Genomic DNA, 24,998 nt, shown 5'->3' on the forward strand with positions numbered 1-24,998 from the left:
GCTCTGCATGTTAATAGCATTTACAATTTAAAACGTAGTTTGGGTAATAAGGGAGACCTCTAAGTTTAAAGCATGTCCTTGGAAATATACTTAAGTGATCTCTACTACTCTATGTGGAGGACACTTTCATAAAAAAAATAATATCTCAGGTGACTGTATATTTCAATTTTTAGAATAGTTTTTTTAGTGAGTAAGGGATTTTGGGCACAGCAGCTAAGGGACTGAAGAGTATTCCAGGGAGGACCGCACACTCAAATTCACAGCAAACAAAATGAAGCATTATTTCCTCTTCCTTTATTTTTTTCACTGTTCATCCCAATTGTGTTTTTTTTTCTCAGCTGTCCCTTCTGAATTGGAATATAGATGATCCCTTTTTTTTTTAATCTAAATATTTTAAAACATGTTAAATAGTCTGGAATAATTAACAAATTTTAAATACCATCAGAAGCTAAATATGATTCTAAATGTTTCCCTGTTCCATTCTGGATCAAGTAGGCTTAACGTTATGGACTGTATTTCAGTAACTCTTAATCATGACTGTAAGATTTTTGAATGAACCTCATCTCAGGAGAATAAAATGTGTCACTTGAACCTGCAAGCTCAGAGTTAGAGATATACATTTATGAAATAGGTTTGAGATTTGTTGAAAGTCCATTTCAGAGAAAATGTAGCTGAGCACACACAAAATAGTGACAACTCCAAGGTACATAATACACTAAATCAGCCTGTATTTCCGGCTTATTTCCAGTTAAATCTGTGGCATCTTTATAATGTACTGGCTTTCAAAAGGGCATAGCAAGGGCTTGACAGAAAAGAGCTCAAAGGTGACAAACTGCAAGAAGCATCTACAAGTCTGAAAATACTTACATTAACCCACGGATGCTCAAGAACTTGCAAGGCTGAGAATCGCAGATCTACATCTACTTGAAGCATCATTGTGATAAGTTCCTGAGAAATTGAATACAGGGTTGAATTTAAAGAACACTTTCAAAGAACAAATTGGTATTTCATATACTTCAGAACTCTTTAACTTATTTTGTAAGAGTGCTCAAAGAGAGAGTGAACTACTGACGGCAGAAATATACTAAGATTATTCAAAAAATAGAAAAACTATGAACTGATGAACTCTCAGCTGAACTTTTAAATCAATATCTGACAGTACCTTGAAAACCTAGAAGACAGTTCTGAGTTACAGTTCTGAAACCACTGTTTAAGAGAAAAGTACTTAATACATAATGTGCAAAACAGATGATCCCATGAAATTAGGTTAGCTTCCCATTAAGAAAAAGAAAAAGCCAATTCCTTTGTAGGAAAAGAAAAAGCCAGCAAATATAGCTTTACTTTAAACCCTTGTATAAATGACATAGACAATATTAAAAAAAAAACAACAAAAAACACTTAAAACCATTATTTTTCATCCTCTGATTTTTCTGTGCAATTACCTAGATTATTTTATTCAGAGTGGAGTGCATGGAAACAGTATGGCAATATGACAGCAGATAAAGGTGCATCACCAAAGACCAAAGCTAGTAATTATTAGTTACAAGAAAAAATTAAATCGATAAGCTAAGACTTCAAACCAGAAATTTTAGACAGAACTATTTGGCAGAAGGAGTTTCACAGGAAAACCCACTGGCAAAGGATTTGCAGGGTTCCCATTAATGATGCTATGAAATAATGCCTGCTACAACACAATGATTTGGTTTAGAGGACTTCCGACTCTCTGAGTGTATCTCATTCTTTGACATCGTTAGTTAGCAGGCTAAAATGGTAGTCCTGATCACCTGACACATACCTGTAAAAGCAGGATGTAATTCTCCAAAGAATGGAGATTCAGAGCTACTCTCATTACCTGCATCCACCTCCAAATTTAACTTTTTTTTCTTGTGATTAATCAAACACTGTCACACTGAAGGAAACAGGAAGACAGTTTTTCATAGATTGTCTTACAGACCAGAGAAGTAAACTGACTGAAAGTAAGTACTTATCCATCTACAGAATGACCATACTAATTTTTCTTTTTTACATACACATATTTATTATGTCTCTGTCCACACATATTTATACATATGACTACAGTGAATGCCAGATCCCTAGAAAATCTTTGAGTTAAACTGTTGCTCTAGTGCATTGGTGAGAGTTAAAAAACCTGATCTGCTCTGCAAGTATAATGAACTCTGCCAAGGTTTGTATCTGTAAAAAAGTACATCTGCCTTAGCAAACCAAAGACTACAGGTCAAGAGTTGTGACCAGAACAAGTCTGTATTTCATACCACTCTGCAACAATAAGGCAATAGGAGGCCTGGTTCTTTGACAGGAAGAAACAACAGACATAGTATCTAATGGGGTCAATAAGGGAAATCAGCCTCTCCAAAATATTATTAGATAATGTTCAAAGGCTCCAGGTTGGTACCTGGTCCCCCTCATAAGTACATATAAATCACAGTCCAAGGGAGCTTTTGAGCTAGGAAGTGGATTACTTTATTTTTTTCTTAATCAATAAGGGCTTCTGGTGTCTCTGTTGTGTGAGAAATCATATAGAGATATGATGTGCATTTCAGAATGGGGTCCCTTTCAGAACCACCTGGAGTCTAAGAGACAGTAACCAAATGAAACAAACTGATGACCCAGAGGAATTTATAGGTGTAGCAGGAGATGTATGAAACATATCAAATACAACCCTGTGAAAGGATTAGAATGCATTAGACGCTCCCACTGGAAATAATACTGTAGAAGAAAATAGCACCAACTATAAAACACACCTTTGCAGAGTCAGAAACATTGTCCCAATATGGAGATGGAAAATCCATCTGTCCCATCAATATCTGATCGAAAAGCACTTCTTGGTCATCTCCACTTCTGTAAAGTAAAAGCAAAGAAAACCAACAAGAAAACCCAAAGAGATTATTTTCAGATGTGGCTTCAATAGACTTCTTAAAATTGTTTTGCATTGCTCATGCCTTAGTATGCTTTTGGAAGCTGTTGATTGCCCCAAACATGCAGCCACGGGTGTTAATGGTGAGATCATAAAACACAGCGCATTTGGTACACTCTTTCCTTCTGCTTGTCTTTGGGATTGTCCACAATTTTGCAATTGCTTTGAGGGGATAAAATATCTGACATATCCTTATTAACTGGCTTACATTTTAATTACCTTTTGCCAACCACAAAATATGTTGCATTTTGTCCATTAAAGAAGATGGTTATTTCACAGTGTATTTAAAACTTCAGGCAAAGGCACGCAGAACCTGTAATGAAGGCTCTTGTTTTGCAATGCAATGAAGTTTAAACTACAATAAACAAACACGAGACAGAGATTTTACCATAAAATCACAGACATTTATGGGGCTTGTGTAGAACACTATGCAGAGCACAGAAAAAAAAACATCAAACCCTATGAGGAGAGAACTTCTACCAGTGGGAATCTCTGTGCTTAACGTGAAAGGAGCACAGGGACCAATTCACATAACAAGGATGGTTGAATAGGTCAGTCCATACCCACGGAATGGAGGAAAACCACAGAGCAGGATGTAAGTAATCACACCCGCTGCCCAGATGTCCACCTTCAAGCCATATCTAGAAATGTGAGAGACATGGTTAGAGACATCTGATTCTTATGGACTACAGTGCAAGAACAGAGGAAATATGTTCAGAATAATTAATAATTTCTTATAATTTCTCATCTGAACTTTGCCTACCTACCAATCCTCATTCTGCTAACAAATATTTTTTACATTTACATCTTAAAATTAAAATTACATTCGATCAGAATGTGTGAGTGCACAGAAAACATTGGGCTGTATTCTTCAGGTAGTTAAGTAGTTCAAGTGGAGTTTACTTGAGTTAGTGATGCCTGTCAACATGAAGTCTGCAAAGGTGACACAGGTGGCTCAAGCCAGCAGGCATTTACTCTGTGGAACAAATTAGAAGAGGACAGTGTAATAATGAAATAGATTTAAGTAAATGGTAGTTGGAAGTCTCTAGAGAATATAATTACTTCCACTGTATCTGCAAATGGCTGGTTAGTAACTCAGTGTTAAGCTGAAAAGTTTAAGGCCAACAACTGGCAGAGGTTGACCAATATAACTCCAAAGCCAGCCTGCTCTGAACTGGTTTGGGTGAGATAGCCTCCAGAGGTCCCTTCCAAGTGAATTGTTCTATGAGCCATGATTCTGCATCATAGCCAACCAAAGGCAGCATAAAAATCTTAATTGCAAGAACTGCAGTCTGGCACAATGGCAAGAATGCGCTCCGCTGAGTACACATCAGTGGATCACCACTGCAAGTGATTTACCCAGTTTCAGCGATGATTTCTGGAGCTACATAAGTTGGGGTCCCACAGACAGTATATAGAGGTCCATCCACAATTGTTGCTAGGCCAAAGTCTCCCAACTTCAGGGACTTGCTTCCATCTTGGTGTTCATAAACCTAAATCAGGAGGAAAATTGAAAGCTTTACCACAAAACCATCAAGGCAACTACTCTAATCACTTGTTAACTGCCTGAAATGTTCCTTCTTATTTACAGTTTTTTCCCTCCTCCTTACCTTTAACTTATTTCTCTACATGCTTTGAAAATTCACAGAAAATTTGGACAATATCTTCAAATACAGTCAGGATGTTTGGGAAAGACTTGTCTCACTACCTGTTTAACAAAAGATGTACCACTTGCTAGGCGCTAAAGCCCAGAAGCAAATGCGTGACCTTCCAGCAGTGGCTTTCCTATGTCAACTCCCAAATGAATTCACAATGTAGGTGGGTTGAGTTTATTCATTTTACTTGCAGAGAGCTTAAAGGTTTGCACAGGAACTTCCACTACTTAGATAATAGAAAAGTGACTGTACTGATAGGAGTTTCCAGGCTCTTCTCTGTGTGCTGAAGCCACAAGACTCTGGCTGGAGTATTTCCCCTAAAAAAAGTGTCTTCTCCTTGCATGACTCTTACACACAAATGAGTTTCTTATTGACATGGTAGCGTCGGGATCAGTGGGACATAAGCAGTTAGGGCTGCTAATGGGGATATGTGAAAATCCTGCCTTAAAACCTGGTCTTCACAGTGGCAGCGTGTTCTGTCATGGGGTTTTATGGGTGCAAAGAGAGTTTAAGACGTAGCCACATGAAAAAAAAAAGCTAGAAGCATCAGTAAAAAACCCATAATTTTAAAATCTGGCTTAGAGCAAAAGAAGGGCCCCAAACTTGCAAACACTGAAAACTAATGTTCTAGGGTGACTTTATGATGCTATATTGTATCCCCCGCCATCTGCTTATGCAAGATAATAAGTTCTGTGCCTTTAAGATTAGATCCAATTAAAAAATGCTTAAAATAAAAATGTATCTAAATTAAACTCTGGACTGTAAGTCTATCTTTAATCAATGTGCTGGTTTGAGTCCTTGCTTGCCATTTTGGAATGTTTTCTATGACAGCACCTTAAAAAATGGAAACAGTCTACAGGAGACCTTCTTAAAATATATATGCATCACTTTATTATTTTGCCAGCCAAACCGAAGCTCTATGCAGTCTGGATCACCACTAGTGAGATCGTGTAAACAATCTGCATCAAAACTGTGCAAAAATTGTAGGTATCATACTTCCTAATCAAAACCAAAATAATCCTTTATATACATATCTTGACCAGCTACTCCTACATCCAAAATCACATTTATCTACAACTGTTTTAAGAAGAAAACACTAGCTTTTTTTCTTATAAAAATACAATAAATTCTACATGGGACCCTTGAATAGTTTACTTGGAGCAAAAGTAAATTCTTAAAGCCTCTCCCCGCAGTTTCCTACAGACTTGTTATAGCTCATACTAATTAGTTATATTATACAGCCCCCATCCCCCAGTTTCTTATTTGTTAATGTTAGTCATGTCTAGAGAGAAAACCCCTCTCTGTCCTGAATCCCTGCTTACCAGGTGATACAGCCACAAGCAGACATTCAGAATACACAAAATTCTTCTCCTCTCCTTATGTTATTTTTAAGAATTCAACTGGATCTTTAAGAGGACCAGCAATTTATAATGGATTCACATTTCTCTTCTACTAAGCCAGAAAAAAGTTATGTTTATAGAAAAGCACTGGGAAAAAAAAAAAGCAATTATGGTTTTATTCAAAACACAGATTGTTAAATACATCTGGTTCCTGAAACTAAAGAAAGTGCTCTCTGAAATGGCAGTAATAAATCTAATTTCAACAACAGTTTTAATTAAAGTCTAGAGACTAGGGCTTTAAATATTCACTTGCTGAAGTATGTAAAGTGTGCACTTGGACATCAAGAGCTGAATCTGGCCTAAGGAATTTCATATTCTGTTTCATGCAGTTATCTTCTTACATAGCCCTCTCTGAGCTGTGCTAACCTAGCAAACATTCGTAAATTCCTTCCTTCAACAGACCACACCTTGTGTGACTCATCCATACTAGAAATTAATTACAGAAGAGGTTTGTTTAGCAATATTTACCAATGCAGAAGGTTTGGTACAATTTATTTTCTAGTATTCTGCTTCATCTATTTTGAGGAATTACTTTTCCTGGAAAACTACTTCAGTTGACTTGTAAAAATGAAGAAAGTAAATTTTCCTCAACCTGTTATAACTTCATATAAAAAAGAGCCCAGTGTGAGGCTGTGGTATGTTACTTGCCAGTCAAGGAATGGGAAAGATAATTTAACACTCATGTTATTTAGAATAAATGCTATATATGTTCCTGCATTTAAATACTGAAGGGCAATTATAGAAATGGGGATTAGTGCAAATTGCCCACTACGTAGAGCTTTCACTGTTTTAACTAAGCTATAAAACTGTGTAATTGTACTACACTAATTGAATGCAGCCACACATAATTGTATGCCACCATATGTATCCTATTAGTATAAAGACTGTCAGTATTTTCTAAGCTGCTCTTGTGATCAGTGCAGATGGCAACAGTCAGAGAAGTTGTTCTCTAGGGTTTATTATATGGCTATAAAGACATCCCATGACTTGACAAAATAAACGTTCTAAATAGCAACAATTATGAAAAATGTTCCAATTAAAACATGGAAGACTCCCTAGAGAGTAAAAAAAACAAACAAAAATGCTAAAACATCACCGGTATTCAGCACACCCTAAACTCCTGGACAGTTGACTGTTAGATGGACTTTACATGCCTTGAGGATAATGTGGAATATTTAAGCAGTTAAAAAATAACGGGTGCTGCACACAGGACAGGTTCACACACAAAAAGATTTATTAACAGGATCTAGGTCTGGTCTCACTCATCAGCTCTAAGCCTGAAAGTTACTTTTGGGAAGAAGGAAAAATTAAAAGAGACAAAGGAGCCGGGGAGAGATGAAATAAAGTAGCTCCAGGTGAATACCCTCTTCTTGTCTCCTTCTCCAGAGCAGCATGTTTCCCTTCACTCCCCATGTTCTCCTCTAGCAACTCTACAGCCTTGCTCATCCTCCCTGTTGTCTTTTTGCTGCTAATGAGGTTGTTTAGCCTCAGGACATGCTCCTCTAAATCTAAACTTACAATCCATGAATAGGAAAAGGGTGGGGGAGAAAGGGTTGATTCTCAAACTAGTGGCCAGGAGAACCAGCAATAACACAACCAGGGTTTGCGCGTGCAGCACCGTGACAGTAGCAGAGGGAAAGCCACAGTACAAGAACAAGGGGAAAATACTGCCATTACCACTTAGGTGAAGGATTAAAGAGCTGCAAGGAAAAGGGCAGGCTACAAAAGGCAAGCGGAAGGTGTTTAGCAAAAGAAATGCTGAGATCCATGTGGCATTTTTCAAGTGATTTGCAAATGCCATGAAAATAACACTAGTTGCAATTTTGTGACATAAGGAACCAGACATCCCATTTGACAGTTAAGGAAAAAGCAGAAAGGTTCAGATACATTGAGGCCACAGGCAGCCAATGTCAGAACCAGGGTCAGAGCTCAGGTTCCAAAGGTAAGGCTGGTTCCAAAACACTCTTCTAAGCAGCACTTGTTTCTTTCAAGGACCCGATAAACCTTAGAGAATCAATGCAATTTGTGAATCAAATGCTGGCTTTTGAGAATTAGTATGCTGCAAGAGATTAAACGCTGCATCCTTACAGCTCAGTCTCAAAAATCAATGCACAATTCTGGAAAAGTCATTCAGAAAAATTTAGCTACAATGTGAACAACGTGATCATTCCCATTAGTGGGTAATTACCAGAAAAACTGAGCAGGCAAATCTAATCCTTGCCCTGCTGCCCTCAAATCCTACCCATACCTCCTGACCACCTCTTTTCCCGCAGAATTTTAACTCTCACAACAATAGAGTTTAGGCATTTACAGACAAGTCAAGACAGCAGCAGAACAAAGCTTGTCCCAGACCAAGACACTCCACACTCCAGGAACAGCATTAATGAATCCTGGCATGGGATTGCTACATCTGCCTGCAGCCACCTATCAACACCAGCATCAGAAATTAAAATGGAGCAAAAGGGCCAAGAAAGGTGTATCAGTCATTAGTGTCTAGTGAAACTTCCACCCAGTGTCTTTTCAGCAGTTTCTGGAAAATGAGGGCAGGTCACTTCCTCACCCAGAACCTGCCACTAGAGGAACTTCAGCTGTAAAAATTCCACTGCCTGGAAGTTTAGTAATATCTACTGGAGTCAGTTTTCCCATAAAAAGCTCTTAATTGTCAAGCAGGACTAAATGCATTAAGTCATGGCTGAGAGCACACAGCTGAGAGAACTGATACTCTATGATTCTACGAACACTATTTTACAGTTGCAGAATATATGGATAATTGGGACATCCTGATATTGGAATAGGTCAGCAAATTTGTGAAAACTCAGAACAGTGAAATAATCAGGAGAAATAAAACTATGTGGAGAATGCAACTCCTGCATCCAAGTGTGAAAAATTCTCACAAGACTAATTGCCAGGGTACATTTTTCACTGTCTTCAGTGGATAAGGCTCATATAGATTTAGTCAGAAAAACAAAGATCTAGATTGTTTGTGAAAGTGGCTTAATAAAAAGTGCTATAGATTTGGGAGATGCAGTAGGGGAAGGACAATGAAGTCACTTCCTGGCTCTGCTGCGATGTGTGACACACACCATACTTGTAAAACTAAAGGGTTGCTAGTTATTTAGGCAGTGACAGAAGTACAGAATAGTCTGCTGAGGACAGAACACTTATATTTATGAGAAGCTTGAAATTTTCCTGCAGTTTACTACAAGCATACTTCTAGTGATCCCAACAATTACTTAGCTGTTGTGTCCCATGGAATAGTCTAGACATACCACCTTATGTTACTGCACTTCCTAGGACAGCTGGTATTCTTAGGAGAGCTTTACAATGCAAAGGTTAAAATTAAAAGATCAGTGACTTAAAAAACTGAAATAAACTTGGCAGGCATGTGGAAGGAGGAAGTGCAGACCCTTTCTCACACACTCCAAAGTTATCAGCAATACTGAAAGATGAATCTTCACTTACCAGTAGATTCTCCGGCTTGATATCCCTGTGGACAATGTTCAGGCTGTGAAGATATTTGATGGCACTGGCCAGATTGTAAAGCATCCCACTGGCATCCCGCTCTGTGTATTTGTTGGTTGAAGTAATAGCATCAAAAAGATCTCCTCCCTGCAGCAAAATTACCATGGGATATAAGCAACATTGCTTGTGAAACGACTGAAAAATTTAGGGAAGATCAAGGAACATTTTTATAGAAGGAGGAGGAGGAGGGGAAGGGAGCAGCAGTTTTCCTGAAGCTATAAACTATGGGTACTGTGATGACATCTCCCATAATGGCAGGTAAAGAGACCAATAACTCAGAACCATTGGTCATGGCTGAGTTGGTCAACCAAGAGGCTGAAGTTTCTACTGCAAATCATTCCCACCTGCTGCTGCTTTTGTAACATGTCCAGCACTTGCCAACGTGTGTGTTGAGAGCCTGCTACAAATGTCTGGCAAGACTACATACTTGCCTATCATGATGCCATTGGCATGCGCCATAATAATCACAAACAGACTGACATCAAACTTTTGCCCAATGCCTAACTGAACCTCAGAAAGATGAAGGAACTCTGAGTAAAACTCAGAACTCAAAGTTACCTATCGTCACTGCTACCGTATTTTAAAAGTCTGTTTCCATCTCATAAAGCTTTGCAAATATGGATTTTAGAAGCCACTTTCTCTACACAAGATGTGGGGTTTTTGGTAGTGTGATGCCTCTTGCAGTTAATACTGAAGAACTTTACAGCATGTATGTCAGGCAATTGTACTGGGAGACACAGGTAGCTGCTTGTGCCATTTTCAGCTCATCATGCTGCCTAAGTCAGCCAAAAGCTGCTGTCAGTGAAAGAAAAGCAAGAAAACAAGAGAGAAAGAAGGAAAAAAGAAAAGAAAGAGAACTAAGTGGAAGTCCTCGAAGTTGAAATTATCTTCATCAGCATCTGAGGCAGCCATATTTCCAGAGGTGAGCTGGCAAGTAGGGAGAGGGAACACATAAGTGCTTGGACAAAGATGGAAGAGTAATTTTAAAGATGAGATTAAGAAGGGAGCTTGACAGATTGGAGGAAAAACCAGTGATCTCTTTTGGGAGATTCTACTCAGAGATTTTGGCCAAAGGCCAAAATCAAAGCAGAATCACAAAGAAAACAGTCCAACAAGAAGCAAAAAAAGAAAAAAAAAAGCAAAAAAAAAAAAAAAGCAAAGGATAACTCTGCAAAAGCAATGCAAAAATTCCCTGCTGCAGTCAAAACATCAAGAAAAAAAAATCAGAGGACTGTATTTAAAAGAAAAAGCAGGTATTTTCTGAGGGCAACAGAGGAGTCCCAGCTTTGCCAGCTCTCATTGTTTTATCAACAGCTTCGAGATATTTTCTGGGTTTTTTAAGGCTCAACTCCAGAGTAAACACTTTTTCCACTTTCCAGAGAAAAGAGGACAGAGGGGAAAGAAAAAAAAACTTCCAGGAATCATGGCTACAGAGAAAACGGTAGGAAAAGAGAGCCACCAAAGACTCAAACCTGGTAAAACACGCTTGTTATAAAAAAAACCAAACAAACTATCAAAATTTTTGCATTGTTGAGGTGCAGCTGAAGTATGCCAGGGCAGGTTTATTCCCATTGTAGATACAAAATCCCAGCTCCTTGGAAATTGCTTACAGCCAACCATTTTTAAATCTGGACCACATCGAACTTCTTGCCCTGGCTGGTGATTGTTCAAGACACATCAAGATACATAGTGTCAAGGAAAAGGAAGAACAAAAGGCCAAGCTAAACCAGATAGAGGATTAGAGAGAAAGCGGCCAAATATTTGGCAAAAGTACAATACCATGTACTTCATGGCATTATCTGATCCCTAAGTATTAGATATCAGCATGTGGCAAAGTATGTGAGATAAATAATCTATCTTCCCTAAGCTCCTTCCTGTGAAACCCCTGTACCAGCTGCTTTTTAACATGAGGCAGTGGATTAGACAGATCTTTGGTCTTATCTAATATGTTCCAGATGCTCAGAAGAAGTGTCAATAACATCAGCAAAGCATCTGCCTCCAAACAAAGAAAATAGTCTGAGCTGAGATATGAAGAGCAAGAATGAAAGAAGCTGAGCCTTAGAAACAGAAGAAAAATTTTGGCTCAAAGTCAGAAGAAAATGAACAAATGTTCATGCACAGGAGAAACATAAACTCAGAAAAAGATAGAGGCTGCAGAGCAATTTAACAGACAGTCAAGCCAGTCTGAAGCAGAATAATTTTCTCCATTTAAGCATCTACTATAGTCGGTAAAGTTTCTTACCAGGTATCCTGCTAAGAAAAGAGAGCATATATTTAGTCTGCGGGATTCTCTGCAGTTAAAGGAGAGGTGATATTCTGGAAAGAGTTAACAGAGCTGACAGCTCTATCAGGCAGAATTGTTTTCAGACTTTGCTCTCCCCAAAGAGCACTTTAACCTGCAAGGTTCTGCTAAGCCGATTCACACAGCAGGTCACTATCATTTATTCAGGCACCAGGGGTGAGTTCAGGATGACATTTCAGTCTTAAATCCCCTGTTCTGGAATGAAACAGGACCAGCAACATCTGAATGCAGTTTTTATCATCTGTGCACATGAGGAAGTGTACTTGGAACTACAGTAACCAATTATTTATTTATTACCTTGTTATGTAAATGATATGATCTCTCTTTTTCTTCTGCAAAAGTGAAATCATATCCTGGAGCAGTAAAGGAAACTCAGCAATAAATCTTGCTTCTTAAATTGGCCAAACCCCTGTTAGGTTTGAATAACAATTTTGTTTCGCTGTGTAAAAAGGCAATGTGCCAGAAACCAGGTCTTTGCTTCCTTTTACAAGCACCACTTGCAATGTGTTTATATTTGTATTTATGAAGTGCTTTTTCTTACACTTTACAAAGCAATGAATGGCCTATCTGCCATGAGGTGAGGGCGGGATTTGCAGCAGTCACTTATGTCAAACATGTTACTGCCAATTAATGCAGGGTGGTATTAACTGAAACCGGTCTCTGCACTATCAAGCCTTTTCTCCGTGCCTCTCCTTCCTGTCTGTGAGTTTGATTTAAAGCCAGGTCTTCTAAAGTCAGTCAATAACAGATGGTTAATCAATTCTAACAGTGCACACTATGAAATGGTAACAGTCAGCAACTGGTCAATTAACAATTAATGTCTTTCCAGAAATGCCTTCCCTAGTACCCAGAGAGTGCAACAAGGCTTTTATTCCAACTATATATCAAGGAATAGATGTTTGTATCACAGAAACAAAGTTGATTTCCGTGAATAAGGTTATTTCTTCTACATTTCTTCTATTATTCTACATAAAAGTAAAGACTATTAGAACAGTGCTCTCTAGGATATGAGAACTACAGATTCCTATAGAGCTCTTCCATAATACAGCTAAAAGAATATGTGCAGCAATCTTTAAGAGTAAAGAAGACAGAGCACAAAAAACCAGATTTCTCCAGAAAGTGACTACAATGCATTTTTAAAATATATATCTTTAAGGCTTATTTTCTAAATTATTTTCTAAGAGTTTTTGGTCCCCTCCTCTCTCATTTAGCTGAGTAGGACTCCAATTAAAAATCCATTGGACACTACAGTTTACACATTTTTCAGTCATGAATAGCACAGCAGGTTTCACCCATAAAACCAGCTCTGTGCTTACATCTTGGCAGGTTAGACAAGGCACAGCTTTTAGTTCTTAGAACACCTCATGGGGCCAAGATGAAGGATTTGTCAATGCAGGCTAAAAGATGTGGATACATGTGATTACAGTAATGTGCAAGGGGATTGAGGTACCTTTGAACAAGCTCTCGCAGACACTGAGGAAAACCAACAGTAGCATGGATCTCATAGTGAGCTCACTTAGAATAGAATAGAATAGAGCAGTAATTATGATTAAAATAGTGTTAGATGGCTAATGGTATCTGATCTCAAGCTGTGCTATTTCATGCCTAAGAGTGAGAGAGGGCTGTGATTGTCAAGGGAGTGGGGAAATTATTCTGGGACTGGTTACACAAAGGGATTCATGGCATGAAAGAGGGCCAGTATTTTTCTTTTGTCTTAGGATTTAACTTTTACCTCACAGAAAATATGTCAGCTTCTTAGTACGAGTATCTCCTAGTGTGCTTCCTCAGAGCTTGGAGGTGGTGGACAGTGGGGTTAGGGAGACCATAAGCTCCACAGCTCTACTCAAGCCAAATAGGGCATCTGTCAGGTGCAAAGCTACGAGGACAATGTTGCCATCTCCTAAGATGTGGCGCATGGCCTGAGCTTCTCACATATAACAAGACTTTCTTTACCAGACTGACACGAGAACAGGGAAAATCTGTGGGCATCCACCCCTAAGGCACACAGAGCCTTCCAGCTTTGGACTGGGAATATGGCTTGTGTCACTGGTGCTGCCACAGAGCATGGGGGAAAATGGAACAAACCAAAAAAACTCCTCATTCTACTTGCTCTTATATTCCAGACCAGAGACTGAAAGGGTATTTAAGAAACACCTGGACCTGGGATTGCCCTATTTAACATCTCAATGAGGTGCCTACATTAAGAGCACCTTCTAACCTCCACCTACAACCAGAGCAAAGCAGATTAACAATCCTGTTTGCAAAAAAGCACTTTCTCTAAGTCACTGTGAAGAAATAAATAGGGTCCAAAATATAAATTACTGCATTTGCAAATTTAATTTTTAGAATAGAACCACGCTTTAAAAAGCGTTTCTTCTTCATTTCCCCTTCCTTCAGCTTAAATTTAGATTGCTATCAAGTAGGCAAGTTTGACAGTGTTAATAAAAATCAACAGAGAAAAAAACACATTTAATATTGCTTCGATTTAATGTAAATTAATAAAAAATAATGAAACCTTTTCACCTTTTTGTATTTTGAAGGCTGGTATTTATGGCTATTTGGACTGGGTATATTTTCAATTCACCTCAAGGCAGATTATAAATTTTTATCGAGCTTTCTTTCGAGGAAGCAAACAAAACTGGTGGTATACAAAGTACTGTCAACAGAACATTTCCAAGTGTGGCTTACAAGAAGTTAGACAAATATTTGAAATATTTGAAAGCTAATAAAAAAAAATCTGACAGTGGGTTACACATCTTTCAGGAGGATGCTAAACCACTTCAAGAGATCTCTTCCACTCTACATTATTCCACAATCCCATGTTTTTCAGTAAGCCTAAGCAGGAATGGAATTTTTCAATATGGTTGATACAATTAGCAGCTTGACTTCAAAATACTCACCTTTACAAGTTCCATGACAAGGTACAACTCAGTTGGCATGTCCATCTCCTCAATCAGAAGTACAATATTGGGATGCTTCACTCGTCTTAAAATAGATACCTCATTCTGGATCATGTGTTCCTGACACAAAAAATCTTCAATGAATATGGGTTAGTGGGAAAAAAATTCACAGCAGAAAAAGCAGAGAGAATTGGGAGCTGCACGGATTCTCTGGGGTTTTTGAAAAACTAACAGATGTTGCCTCCAGCAACAAAGAAGGAACATGTTTAGAAACATCAATGTGGTAACTGAAAGAAGAGAGAGCAAAACACAGAAAAAGAAATGGAAGAAAAGATGTGTTTCTGGTGCAGAGAAAAATGAAAACTTTTTAAAATTTTCTCTTATGCAGAATCTTTAGATTTAACAACATGATAGCATCTTCTCACAGAAACTTTTGTTACTGATTTTAAAAGCTAACAGTCTAACAGTCTAACAGTCACATTTAGCTAACAGCTAAATGTGCAAAACTGACATTAATTTAATTAACCTATGCCTTACACACAGTGACCAGTGTTGTTTTAATTATTTGTATTATTTTCTGCTCTCTGTGAAACCTAGAATTATGAAAATTAGAGGACATAATTACATGGATAAAGAGAAAGGAGTCACGCACAACTAACCAACTGGAGAATCATTACACATGCCTAGAACAGCACATGACTGCCTTTTCTCCTGAAACTCCAAGAGTCTCCAGAGGGTAGGCAGACTTCAACCAAAGAGATTCTAACACTTGTCAGGAAGGACACAAATACCAACAGCTTCTCAAAATGATCTCTCACAAAAAATTTCTTTGAAAAAAAAATCTTTTGGTCTCATATTTTTTTGTACTTACTTTTCCTCTACATTTACTTTTCTTGATTATTTTTAGAGCATATTCTCTACCAGTTGATCTGAAGAAAGAGGAAAAAAAATTATGTTCAATCACAATGAATATTTTATATTCATTGAGTTTATTAATTCATTTTATATTCAATGAGTTTATAGTTGTTATATGAGTATAATAAGTGTAGTTAAAGTTCTAGTAAAATATTCTTTTTTTTCTAAGAAACAAAGCTTAGATTTGACTTGTGTTGTGAAACTGAGCCAAAGTTATTAAATATGTATGCCTGAGAAAAAGACACATAATGTTTTTGTTTTAAAAGGAAAGCATTTCAGTGTTTTCAAAACAAAAAAAAAAATTGCTTGACTTTTTCTTCCATTTTGTAATGAGAATTGTTATTTGTCATTTTTATGTAAAAATACCATACAGTGTTCACAGGTTCAAGTATTTTCAAAACAAGTTTTGTTTTCCATCCTATAAAAAATACAACCCATGGAAAATACTTACTTACTTTTTAATTAAAATGAAATTATTTGCATATCTGCAGTCACAACTGCTATGATAAAAATGTCAGTCCTTGGACTAATTTTTTATGTATACAGTAACTATAGGATATTTAGCAGAGTTAAATATGTCGGCTTTTTGCGAGAATGTGGAAGGTTCTGGAGACATTAAGAGAAATTAGTTCAAGATGAGAAAACATTTCCTTTTAACTACTGTGTTGTTTTGAATCCTTGTAATATTTATCACTACTACATATATCTATTATCTAGAATACTAACATAGAAAAATTAGCTTGTAGACAAGTTATCAGTATCAACTTCTATTTCTTAATTAAGCTACAAAACCAAAAGATGGCTGTAAGAATGAAAACAAGAAGCTCTGCCTACAAGCCCCAGTTTCACTATAAGATTAAATGGAAAAGGGATAATTTGAGAAAAAGATCTTACTGAAATATTTTCATTTTGTAACACGAACCTAAACAAGTTAAAAATGTCTATTACATTGCCTTTAGGCATGTTTGGTTAAAAATTAAGAAAAAAATAACCTTTCAAGAATACAGAGTCATTTTTTCATTCCTCCTTTCACAAAAGACAGTAGTTAAACTGATACATTAAACTGATAGGGAGTATGTTCAACAGAGACATTAATGTGTCTAAAAGTGTGCTCAGTCTGTCAAACAGGACATGCAAAGTTAGTAATACACTGAAAGCACTGTATCTGGAAAACAACTGGGCATTTTCATTTTCATATTAAACATGGAGAACTCCTCTGGCAATGATGTACCACCAATTTTTAATTTAAGGAAAAATGGGTAATTCAGTAAATACCACCAAAATATTCATTCTGTTTACGTTCCCAGGCAAAGAGCTAAAACGATCTCTATTAAGACATCAATTAAAAGAAATCACACAAGATAAGAAAGTTTATGAATTGGGGGAAGGGGAGGGTGGATATTACAGCATATCTGTTGAAGATTTATGCAAATAAAAATCAAAAACTTTTCCTATTTTTACTCCCCCACACAGATGTTTAGTGCTACAGCCCCCCAGAATGGGCCACACACCATGTAGGGTGCCCCCTTCCAGTGCCACTCTTCAGCGGCTACAGTCCAAGTTCAGTGAGGGGACAGGAAGAGATTTGGGCACAATTTTTGGGACTAGAAGGAGGAGGTCGAACAAGAAATATTAGAAATTAAGATATCTGGTGATCAAATTCCAACAAAATACAGCCTCTTTAAATAGCAGTCTCTTTCAAGCTGCTTGGGTGCCCTAGGAATGCTTCCTTTCTGTCATGAGAAAGGAAATTGATGGTTTTTGTTGGCCATGAGAGACTCCATGTACTCCAAGACACTGGGAAATGTGAGCTAGTGAGGAAATGTCAGCATTTGAAAGTATCTGAAAGTTAAAAATGAACACATATAAAAACACCGCAGGACAAATTGTGCATACGATAGAGCAGATATGTAACAAGCAGATGACAACTCTGACTGCTCTTTGTTTTGGTAAAAAGAAAATTAAAGCTAAGATAATGTAAATCCTTTCCCCTGAAAAGCTGCAGAACTGCGGCCTGTCAGCAGCACTGCAACTTACACACCACCAAAAAATATGCATGGCCATGTCAGAAAGTCGCTGTGAAACAGGCACAGTGTACCTCTCACCTCTCACCTATTGCTCACTCCAAACAATAAAAAGGGACTACAAAAAGAAGGCAACATGTTATGGCTGGACAGGAGTCTGGACCCACTGCACTACCACAGAGTTAGACCTCTAGCTCATAACAGGGCTTGGTGCTATGCTCCCTGGCTCTTTAAACTTTTGCAAACTTCAGAGAGATTTCGATTGCACTGGAGACAAAAATCTTTGTTGTTGTATTTGTGCATGTATTAAATGTATTTAAGAGTGTGTGCCTGTACATTCACAGATGCTTAAAACGGGATTTAAAATTCCTAGTGTGAAAATTTTGGAGATGGTTTTTGGTTTCTATTTGGACTCTTCATTGTCAAAGGAAAATGCTTGTGAATGTATTGAAGTACTCAGAAACCTGTATTAACCAGTGCTCACAGACTGATTTCACAGCTATGGAGAAGGAGTGTTCATGCGACCAGTGAATTTGTGCAGCAAGACCAACTCCTACTTGTTTAACACCTTATGGTGCTATTCCTTTGAAGTCTAATGCACACAGGAATTGTACTTCATAAGGAAATGGAAAAGTTCTCTGTCCCAAGTATCACCCCATTAATTCTGGCTCTGCAAATGATGGACATATCAGACTTTGAAGTGAGGTGGTTAAAGAGGCTTAAAAAGACTGAAAACAAAATTTTTGAAGGAGTTTCACAGGTACTTGTATAATTTACCCTCTGAGTCTTTAATTTCTCCTTACACACTTGTGATGGGAAGGATATACTGCTTTAGAAGTATAAACTCACAGAAACAATTTCACTTTACTATTCAATATCTCCCAAAGTAGTAGCTCTGATAGAAATGGGATCTATGGAATGGTATAGCTCAAAGACCACAAGACTATATATCTGAGAATAAAACGCTATTTGAGTACATTAGACACACCATGTTACTGGATACTTCTGGGACCAGTGGGAAAGACAAGAGGACAGTAAACAGTTTTCATTCAAGCTCTCCAGGATGTTGTAATCAGCATTATTTTTAGGTGTGATGGGACCTACATTTAATTTTCTTCATGTATTTTCTCTCAGTTTGGGAAAGAATTGTGACATTCACGTGAGCACATCTATATTGTCTCTTAGCACAAATTGCATTTTCAGCTGAATGAGTTTATTAAAACCACAACTTTTCTTTATTGTAGCTTCTAATCTGCTTTTCCCAGTCACTATTCCCTTTACCTTAAGGTGGTTTTTTCTCTTTTCTTAGTTATGTGTTTTTGCCCATTTATTTCATTAGTCATGTCCCTCCACAGGGTTTTACAGTGCTTCCTTTCTTTCATACCCTTTTGCTTTTCTTCCTTTTGGTTTCCATACAGTTGAGTGCTCAGACCCTGATGTTTGATCTGAACAGCTATTGCCCTCTGGATGACCAGCTCCACCAAGAACTCACTCTGGCAGAACACTAAAGGCCTCACCAGAACTTTGGCCAAGTCTCACAAGCACACTGTCAGCTGAAATGAAATCCACTCTCAACCTTTTCCCCAACAGCTGTCTTCATGACCTCCAAGTTGCACTTTTGGATGCAGAGGTAGACCTGTATTTTTCCAAGGAGCCTAGTTTAAAACCAGTCAAGCTAATTTATCATTGTTTGTCAGGACATTTAATATCACTCTCCAGGGTTTATATCATATTCTTACAGGCTAAAGAACAGTTTTTACTTTGAGCCCAAAGGTGAATTTATAGTCCTCTGTAAGAGTCTCCTCCCCAGAATATGATAATAGGGGATAGAAAACTTAACTGATGAAATTTCATTTTCAAACCGTGACATCTCTATTGTCATCTCTTTTGGACATCTCCAGCTCCAGCAGCTTTTTGATTTGTCTACACTGCTACCTAACTTTGTTAGCACCACTATGTAACATGAACAATCCTACAGTCATTTCACATACAGGTGAAATACCTTCTGTCTTTTATACCCCATAGTTTCCTATTTTTAACAATACCACTAAAAGGCAACCACAGTTCTGCTTAGACCATTCCTACTTTGTTCCCTATTTTTTACACTCTTAAGGTTGAGTAAAGCCAGTCCAAGCCTGAACAGATCTAGAAACAGGCACATGAACAAGTCAACCTGGATATTTTCAGCAACACTGACACTTGAGGTGACTTGTGACTTCTCTAATCTGGAGTAGACATTTAAAATCAATTACTGTTTTCACCTCTTAACAGTAAAGGTCACTGAAGAAGTTAGATTTTGGTGTCTCCAGTGAGGCTTAAAGTTGGAAGGAGCAAATATAATGGCACAAAGCAGGCAAGCAGGAGTTAGGTGTCCATTAAATTAAAAATAAGTAAGGAAGAGACTACACCTCAGTTTCAGATGGCAGAATGGATGGATCCAAAGTTACCTCTTTGTGCTGACCATTGCCACTACACCCCAAACACAGAACTTCCTGACATCTTTACAGAGTGCTGCTACATGTGAAATGTTCCACTGGTCTAATGTAAAAGGAGTTTTGCAAGAACATACTGCAAGAAAATATGTTATTTCAGTGCAACAACAGAGATTTACCACAGGGAACTGGTAAAATCATGTGGAGTTTAGCAGAAAAAAACCATATAAACCCCACAAAGAATTAAATTCATAGACTGCCCCCTGAACTCACTCTTTCTTTAATTTGAGAGGACATTAGTTTTTCCATCTGGCATTGAGACATTACCTTATTACGTTTCTGTATTCTACAAACAAAGATACAATCTGTAAAAATCATGACATTAATAATTATTTTTTACAGTAATAAGCATATTATCCTCCTCACCTTTCTATACACTCCTTCACAATAGCAAAATTTCCATCTCCTATAGTCCTTCCAACTTTATATCGCTCTGCTATCGACGCTGGGACCTGGAAACCTTCCTCCAACACTTCTGAAAGAATCATTAGTACATTTTTATTGTTAGTGAAGGAAACACAGATGTTGCATATAACATGCATTTTAAGTCCATGGTTTAGGAGCCTGGAAACCATTCAGTCAGTATCTCACTTACTGTACAGTGAAACCATGCTGCTGACATTGTATATACTCAACAGGTTTCATGCAGATACAATAAAGAAAAATAAGACTTCTGGGGGCTCAAACATACCACCATTTGAGTGTTATATAGTTGCCATTGCAATATACCCCCAAGACAAAACCAAAATTGTATTTTTTTAATTACAAAAAGGCCTCTGTGCTCTGCACAAGCGCAGACCAGCCTCCAAAAAGGGCTGGAACTCCTTGACACAGCATGATTAAATATATGTACCAAAGAAGTCCAACACTCAAGCACTTATTTTATTACATCCTGTAAACTGAGACATCCATAAAACTCCTCATGTGCTAAGTGCTAGTTCTCCCCATCCCCCAATATCAAATATTTAGTTTTTAAACAAATGTTCTCAATAATACTACCTCACATGCAACCTGGGTACCAGATGTTTAGGTAAAATTGCATTACACAGTGTCTAAGCATATGAGAAGCTTGTAGTTTAATGTGTTTTAGTGCTCATTCCTGCACTAATATTTTTAAATGTATTTGAAATAGTGTTACAAATACCTAACATGCCTCTAAAAGCTGACTGTAAACTGCAGCTGATACAGACTACTATATAAATATAGTAATGTAAAAAAAATAGCCTCTCAGAACTGTGATTTGTGTTTACACTCTTTAAGACAGTGCATTTAACTGTGTAGTACTCTGTCCTTCGTTCTAGTTTAGTATTAAAAGCGAATGCTAGGAATGCTAGGACACAAGGAGGCTGGGGTTTGTCTGAATTCACAGACAGCATGAAGAGTTGTTCTCCAACAGGAGCACAGATACACACACACGTACGTAGATGTGCATGTGAGCCAGCAGGGCTTGAGCAGACCTTGTCCCTTAGCCAACTTGCTCAAAGCCTTAGCATGGAGTAAGCCTACCCATTTCTGATAGGACTGCACAGGACTGCAGTGTATTCTTTAATACCATGGCAGATGAGGCAAAAATACTGAAATAAGCCAATCAGCACTGCGTTGCTTGCAGAAATAAAACCTCAAGTATTCCGCAATAAAAATACTTCTGAAGAGTGATGTCCAGGTCAACTCTGATCCAGAGTGAACCTAACAGGTTTGCTAAGGCTGAGGAGCTTCCTCACAGAAAATTATCCAGCCTGCAATGCTCCCACCTTCTCTGGCAGGAAGAATGACTCATTTCCTACACAGCTGCTGTTATCACTCCACTGACTGCTTTGAAATGTCAGCCTCCGAATGTTACCTTCTGCAGGGCCATCATTTTCATCCATAGAGCTGCAAACTTTGGTGGATGCTAATGAGGTAGAGGAGCCACTGTGATGGGAGCTCTGGAAATGGAGACACAAATGAAAACAGATGATTTTTAAGAAGAACAAGTACCCACAGTATGTTCCTGCTGGACACATGTCCGGGAGAGGCTTCAGTGTTCGCTATGTAAAGCATTTATTTACTTCAGTGGATGGATATGTGGATGCTTGGGAAGAGTCCCACTTCTTCCACTGAAATTACACTTTTGGTAACCTCACATTACTGGAGAGATCCTTGATCTATCAAGTACAGCAACGTGCCTGCAAGAATACTTTGATGTACGCTCCAACAGTTTCTCCCTATTCCACATACATTTTGGTAGGGAAAACTGAGGAGCCGTATGCCCTCTACAGGCCAGAGACCGTGTTCTTAGAGACCCTATAACTCAGCAGGCACTAGAGGAACCTAAGTCTTTAGTTTGCTATGTTATGGGCAGAATTTCTCAATTTTACAAACCTCCCTCTGTTGAAATCCTCCCCAGTTTTGTTCTAAAAGGGAGAAATCATTACGGAAATGTATGGACAAAATAAAATGCCAGGGTGGTTGCTGTTTGCAACCAAAATGGTTGCTGTTTCCTTTGACTGGGGGTAGCTCACTTGAGGCAGTGACTCTGTTCTTGTGCTCCATATCAAGTACTTGTCCTGCAATTGTCTGAGTTTGCCTGTACAGCTAATGGGGGGAGGGTGGTGTCTCTGTGGACCCTCGAAGGAAACTTGTAGCCACCCACCTTGGATGCCAGAAGTGCAGAAGGCAGGATCTCACCAGGGAAGCCTTCCAAAGCACCTATCTATGTCTATCGGTTACCTACAGACTTTAGGGAAACTGCTTCATCATGCATCTAGATGGATGTAGCTACACAGACATTTGAGATGGACTGCATTTCACCCAAAACTTTTATCCTGTGGTGCATAACAATTATACAAATTCATCTTCAGGATTCTCCTATCTTCAGAGGAAGCCAGAAGCTACAAATGTCATGGTGGCCCTTAAAACTTAAATCCAAACGAAGCACTTCCTCAGGTCCTCCTATTACATCATTAGTGAAAAATATTCAGAGGATTTGCAAAACTAAAACTTCCTTGGGTTCACATCATTCACATGCTGAAAGTGCTGCAGTATTTCATTATCTTCTTCAGTCTAGATTGCAGGCTGTACTTCATGTAACTAAAACACTATCACTTCCTTATCAGTGTTTGCAAGGTTTTTAGATGCCCACAACCATGGTGCCAATCCACTTCACGAATTAAATACAACTACTTCGGAATTACTTCTTTTGTCTGACGCTGCAGAACACAGTTCATGACTGGAGCAAGAATAACTAAAGTTGCAGCAGTTTGGATATTTGCTGAGTACCAAGCCAGGGAAAATGCAATCAGCAGACTTAAAATCTGGCCAGTATGCTGAGTTCATTTGAACAGAATAACTTTTAATTTCTCCCATAACAAAGGTCAGATGACTTAGACAAAGTCTGAACTTGGCCTACTTTTCACTATTTAATCCTGAGAGCTTGCACATCCCATCTACCACGAGATTCTTTGCTCTTGTTTCCTTTAATCAACCCCAGCTCCCTCTTTTCATCCAGGCAAGTATTTCTTCTGAGCTTTGACCAGAACTGAAGAATGCATTAATCAATTTTTGGACTGTTTTTGTTGCCTCTTGACAACAGAAGTCAGCACTGAGTGATTTTATGCAGTTTGCTAAGATATTGCTGCTCTTGTTTCATGGTCAGGACATGTTTATAAATGTTCTATTCCTGTACTAAACTCTGCATGACATCCCAGTAAAAACTTACCTCTGGTTCATTTTTGAACAAATGAGCAGATGTGGATCAAGGTAACGGGAAAATGCTAGGAGTTCTCAAGCCTGGAGAAGTCAGTCTCAAAGCCTATTTTTATACCCATGTAATGAGAGAATTGTTTCCTTTACCGTCCTGCTTGTAAAATAAGCAGAAAAACATGTTCTCTCTACTCCTCCTGCTGTGTTTGTTTGTTTTCCTAGAATAGACATCCAATTTCATACTTATTTTCCCACTCCACAGTATTTTCTGAAAGGAATTACAATTTAAATATGTTTAATATTTATTACTTCTATGATCAGTAATGAATCATTACAACATTTAAGGAGTACAATCACAACAAGGTTAGTGCTAGATTTTCAACAGATTATTTAACAGCTACTTTTTTTCAATTTTTGCACTTTAAATGGTGAGATTACACTTTTAAGTAGATGTTAGGTCAAGGCTGCTGATTGCACAGCACTGCAGCTTCCTTTAGCAGCCTGATGGCTTCTTTACAGTCTTGCAGTCATTTGCTTTTCATCTGTGAGAATGGGAGATATGACAATTGAGACCCAACTCAGCAGCCACATCTTCTCAGAATGGGTGCCTAGAGACACTCAAATTTCTATTTGAGGACTGAATTTTTCAAGGACCTTAAAACAAGGCTTAGCCAAGAAATGCAATTGCTCAGTCCTTCCAAAACTAGATATCTTCAAAGGCCCACTTAAACAAAGTATTTTAGCAAGTGCTTCAATTTAAATACAAATAATCCTAATGGTCTACACATGAGTGAAATTAAATTGACTCCTAAATGTGTCTTGGGCAAACTCCTTAAATATGTATTTAACCTAGGTTTAGTCTAATAGACTGAAAAAAAAAAGTGGCCCACTGAAAATTAAAAGGAAAAAATTTACTTCATACTGATGTTTTAAGTGGCTCTACTTATTTTCCTATTGGCACTATTAAAGATGGGAAGGTTAAAATGTTTTTTGTTAACAGAAGAACTGAAATAATGCATTAATAGCATATAACATACCACTGGTCTGCAAACAAAGCATACAGCCCTTTTGGTGACAGCGGCCTGCGAAGCATTGGCATGGAGGCAGAGGCAGAACTTGTCAGTGACAAGGAAGCAGTAGCTAGGAAGATGTGCTAAAAATACACACTGAGA

At 38.1% G+C, this 24,998-nt stretch overlaps 1 protein-coding gene across 3 annotated transcripts in view; it reads right to left on the reverse strand.

Annotated features, from left to right (window-relative positions):
* Window positions 1-24,998, reverse strand: part of DCLK1 (doublecortin like kinase 1) — a 229,762-nt gene that overhangs the window by 24,711 nt on the left and 180,053 nt on the right. For all 3 annotated transcript variants that reach the window (XM_068182011.1, XM_068182012.1, XM_068182013.1), the window contains 9 exons: window positions 21,986-22,070; window positions 20,512-20,620; window positions 15,586-15,643; window positions 14,715-14,834; window positions 9,453-9,599; window positions 4,295-4,428; window positions 3,499-3,576; window positions 2,763-2,859; window positions 868-948 (listed from right to left, as the gene is read on the reverse strand). In XM_068182011.1, the coding sequence (XP_068038112.1) occupies window positions 868-948; window positions 2,763-2,859; window positions 3,499-3,576; window positions 4,295-4,428; window positions 9,453-9,599; window positions 14,715-14,834; window positions 15,586-15,643; window positions 20,512-20,620; window positions 21,986-22,070 (909 nt within the window). The remainder of the gene's footprint in view (window positions 1-867; window positions 949-2,762; window positions 2,860-3,498; window positions 3,577-4,294; window positions 4,429-9,452; window positions 9,600-14,714; window positions 14,835-15,585; window positions 15,644-20,511; window positions 20,621-21,985; window positions 22,071-24,998) is intronic.

This window comes from Anomalospiza imberbis, chromosome 2, assembly GCF_031753505.1.
Source record: "Anomalospiza imberbis isolate Cuckoo-Finch-1a 21T00152 chromosome 2, ASM3175350v1, whole genome shotgun sequence".
Lineage (NCBI taxonomy): Eukaryota > Metazoa > Chordata > Aves > Passeriformes > Viduidae > Anomalospiza > Anomalospiza imberbis.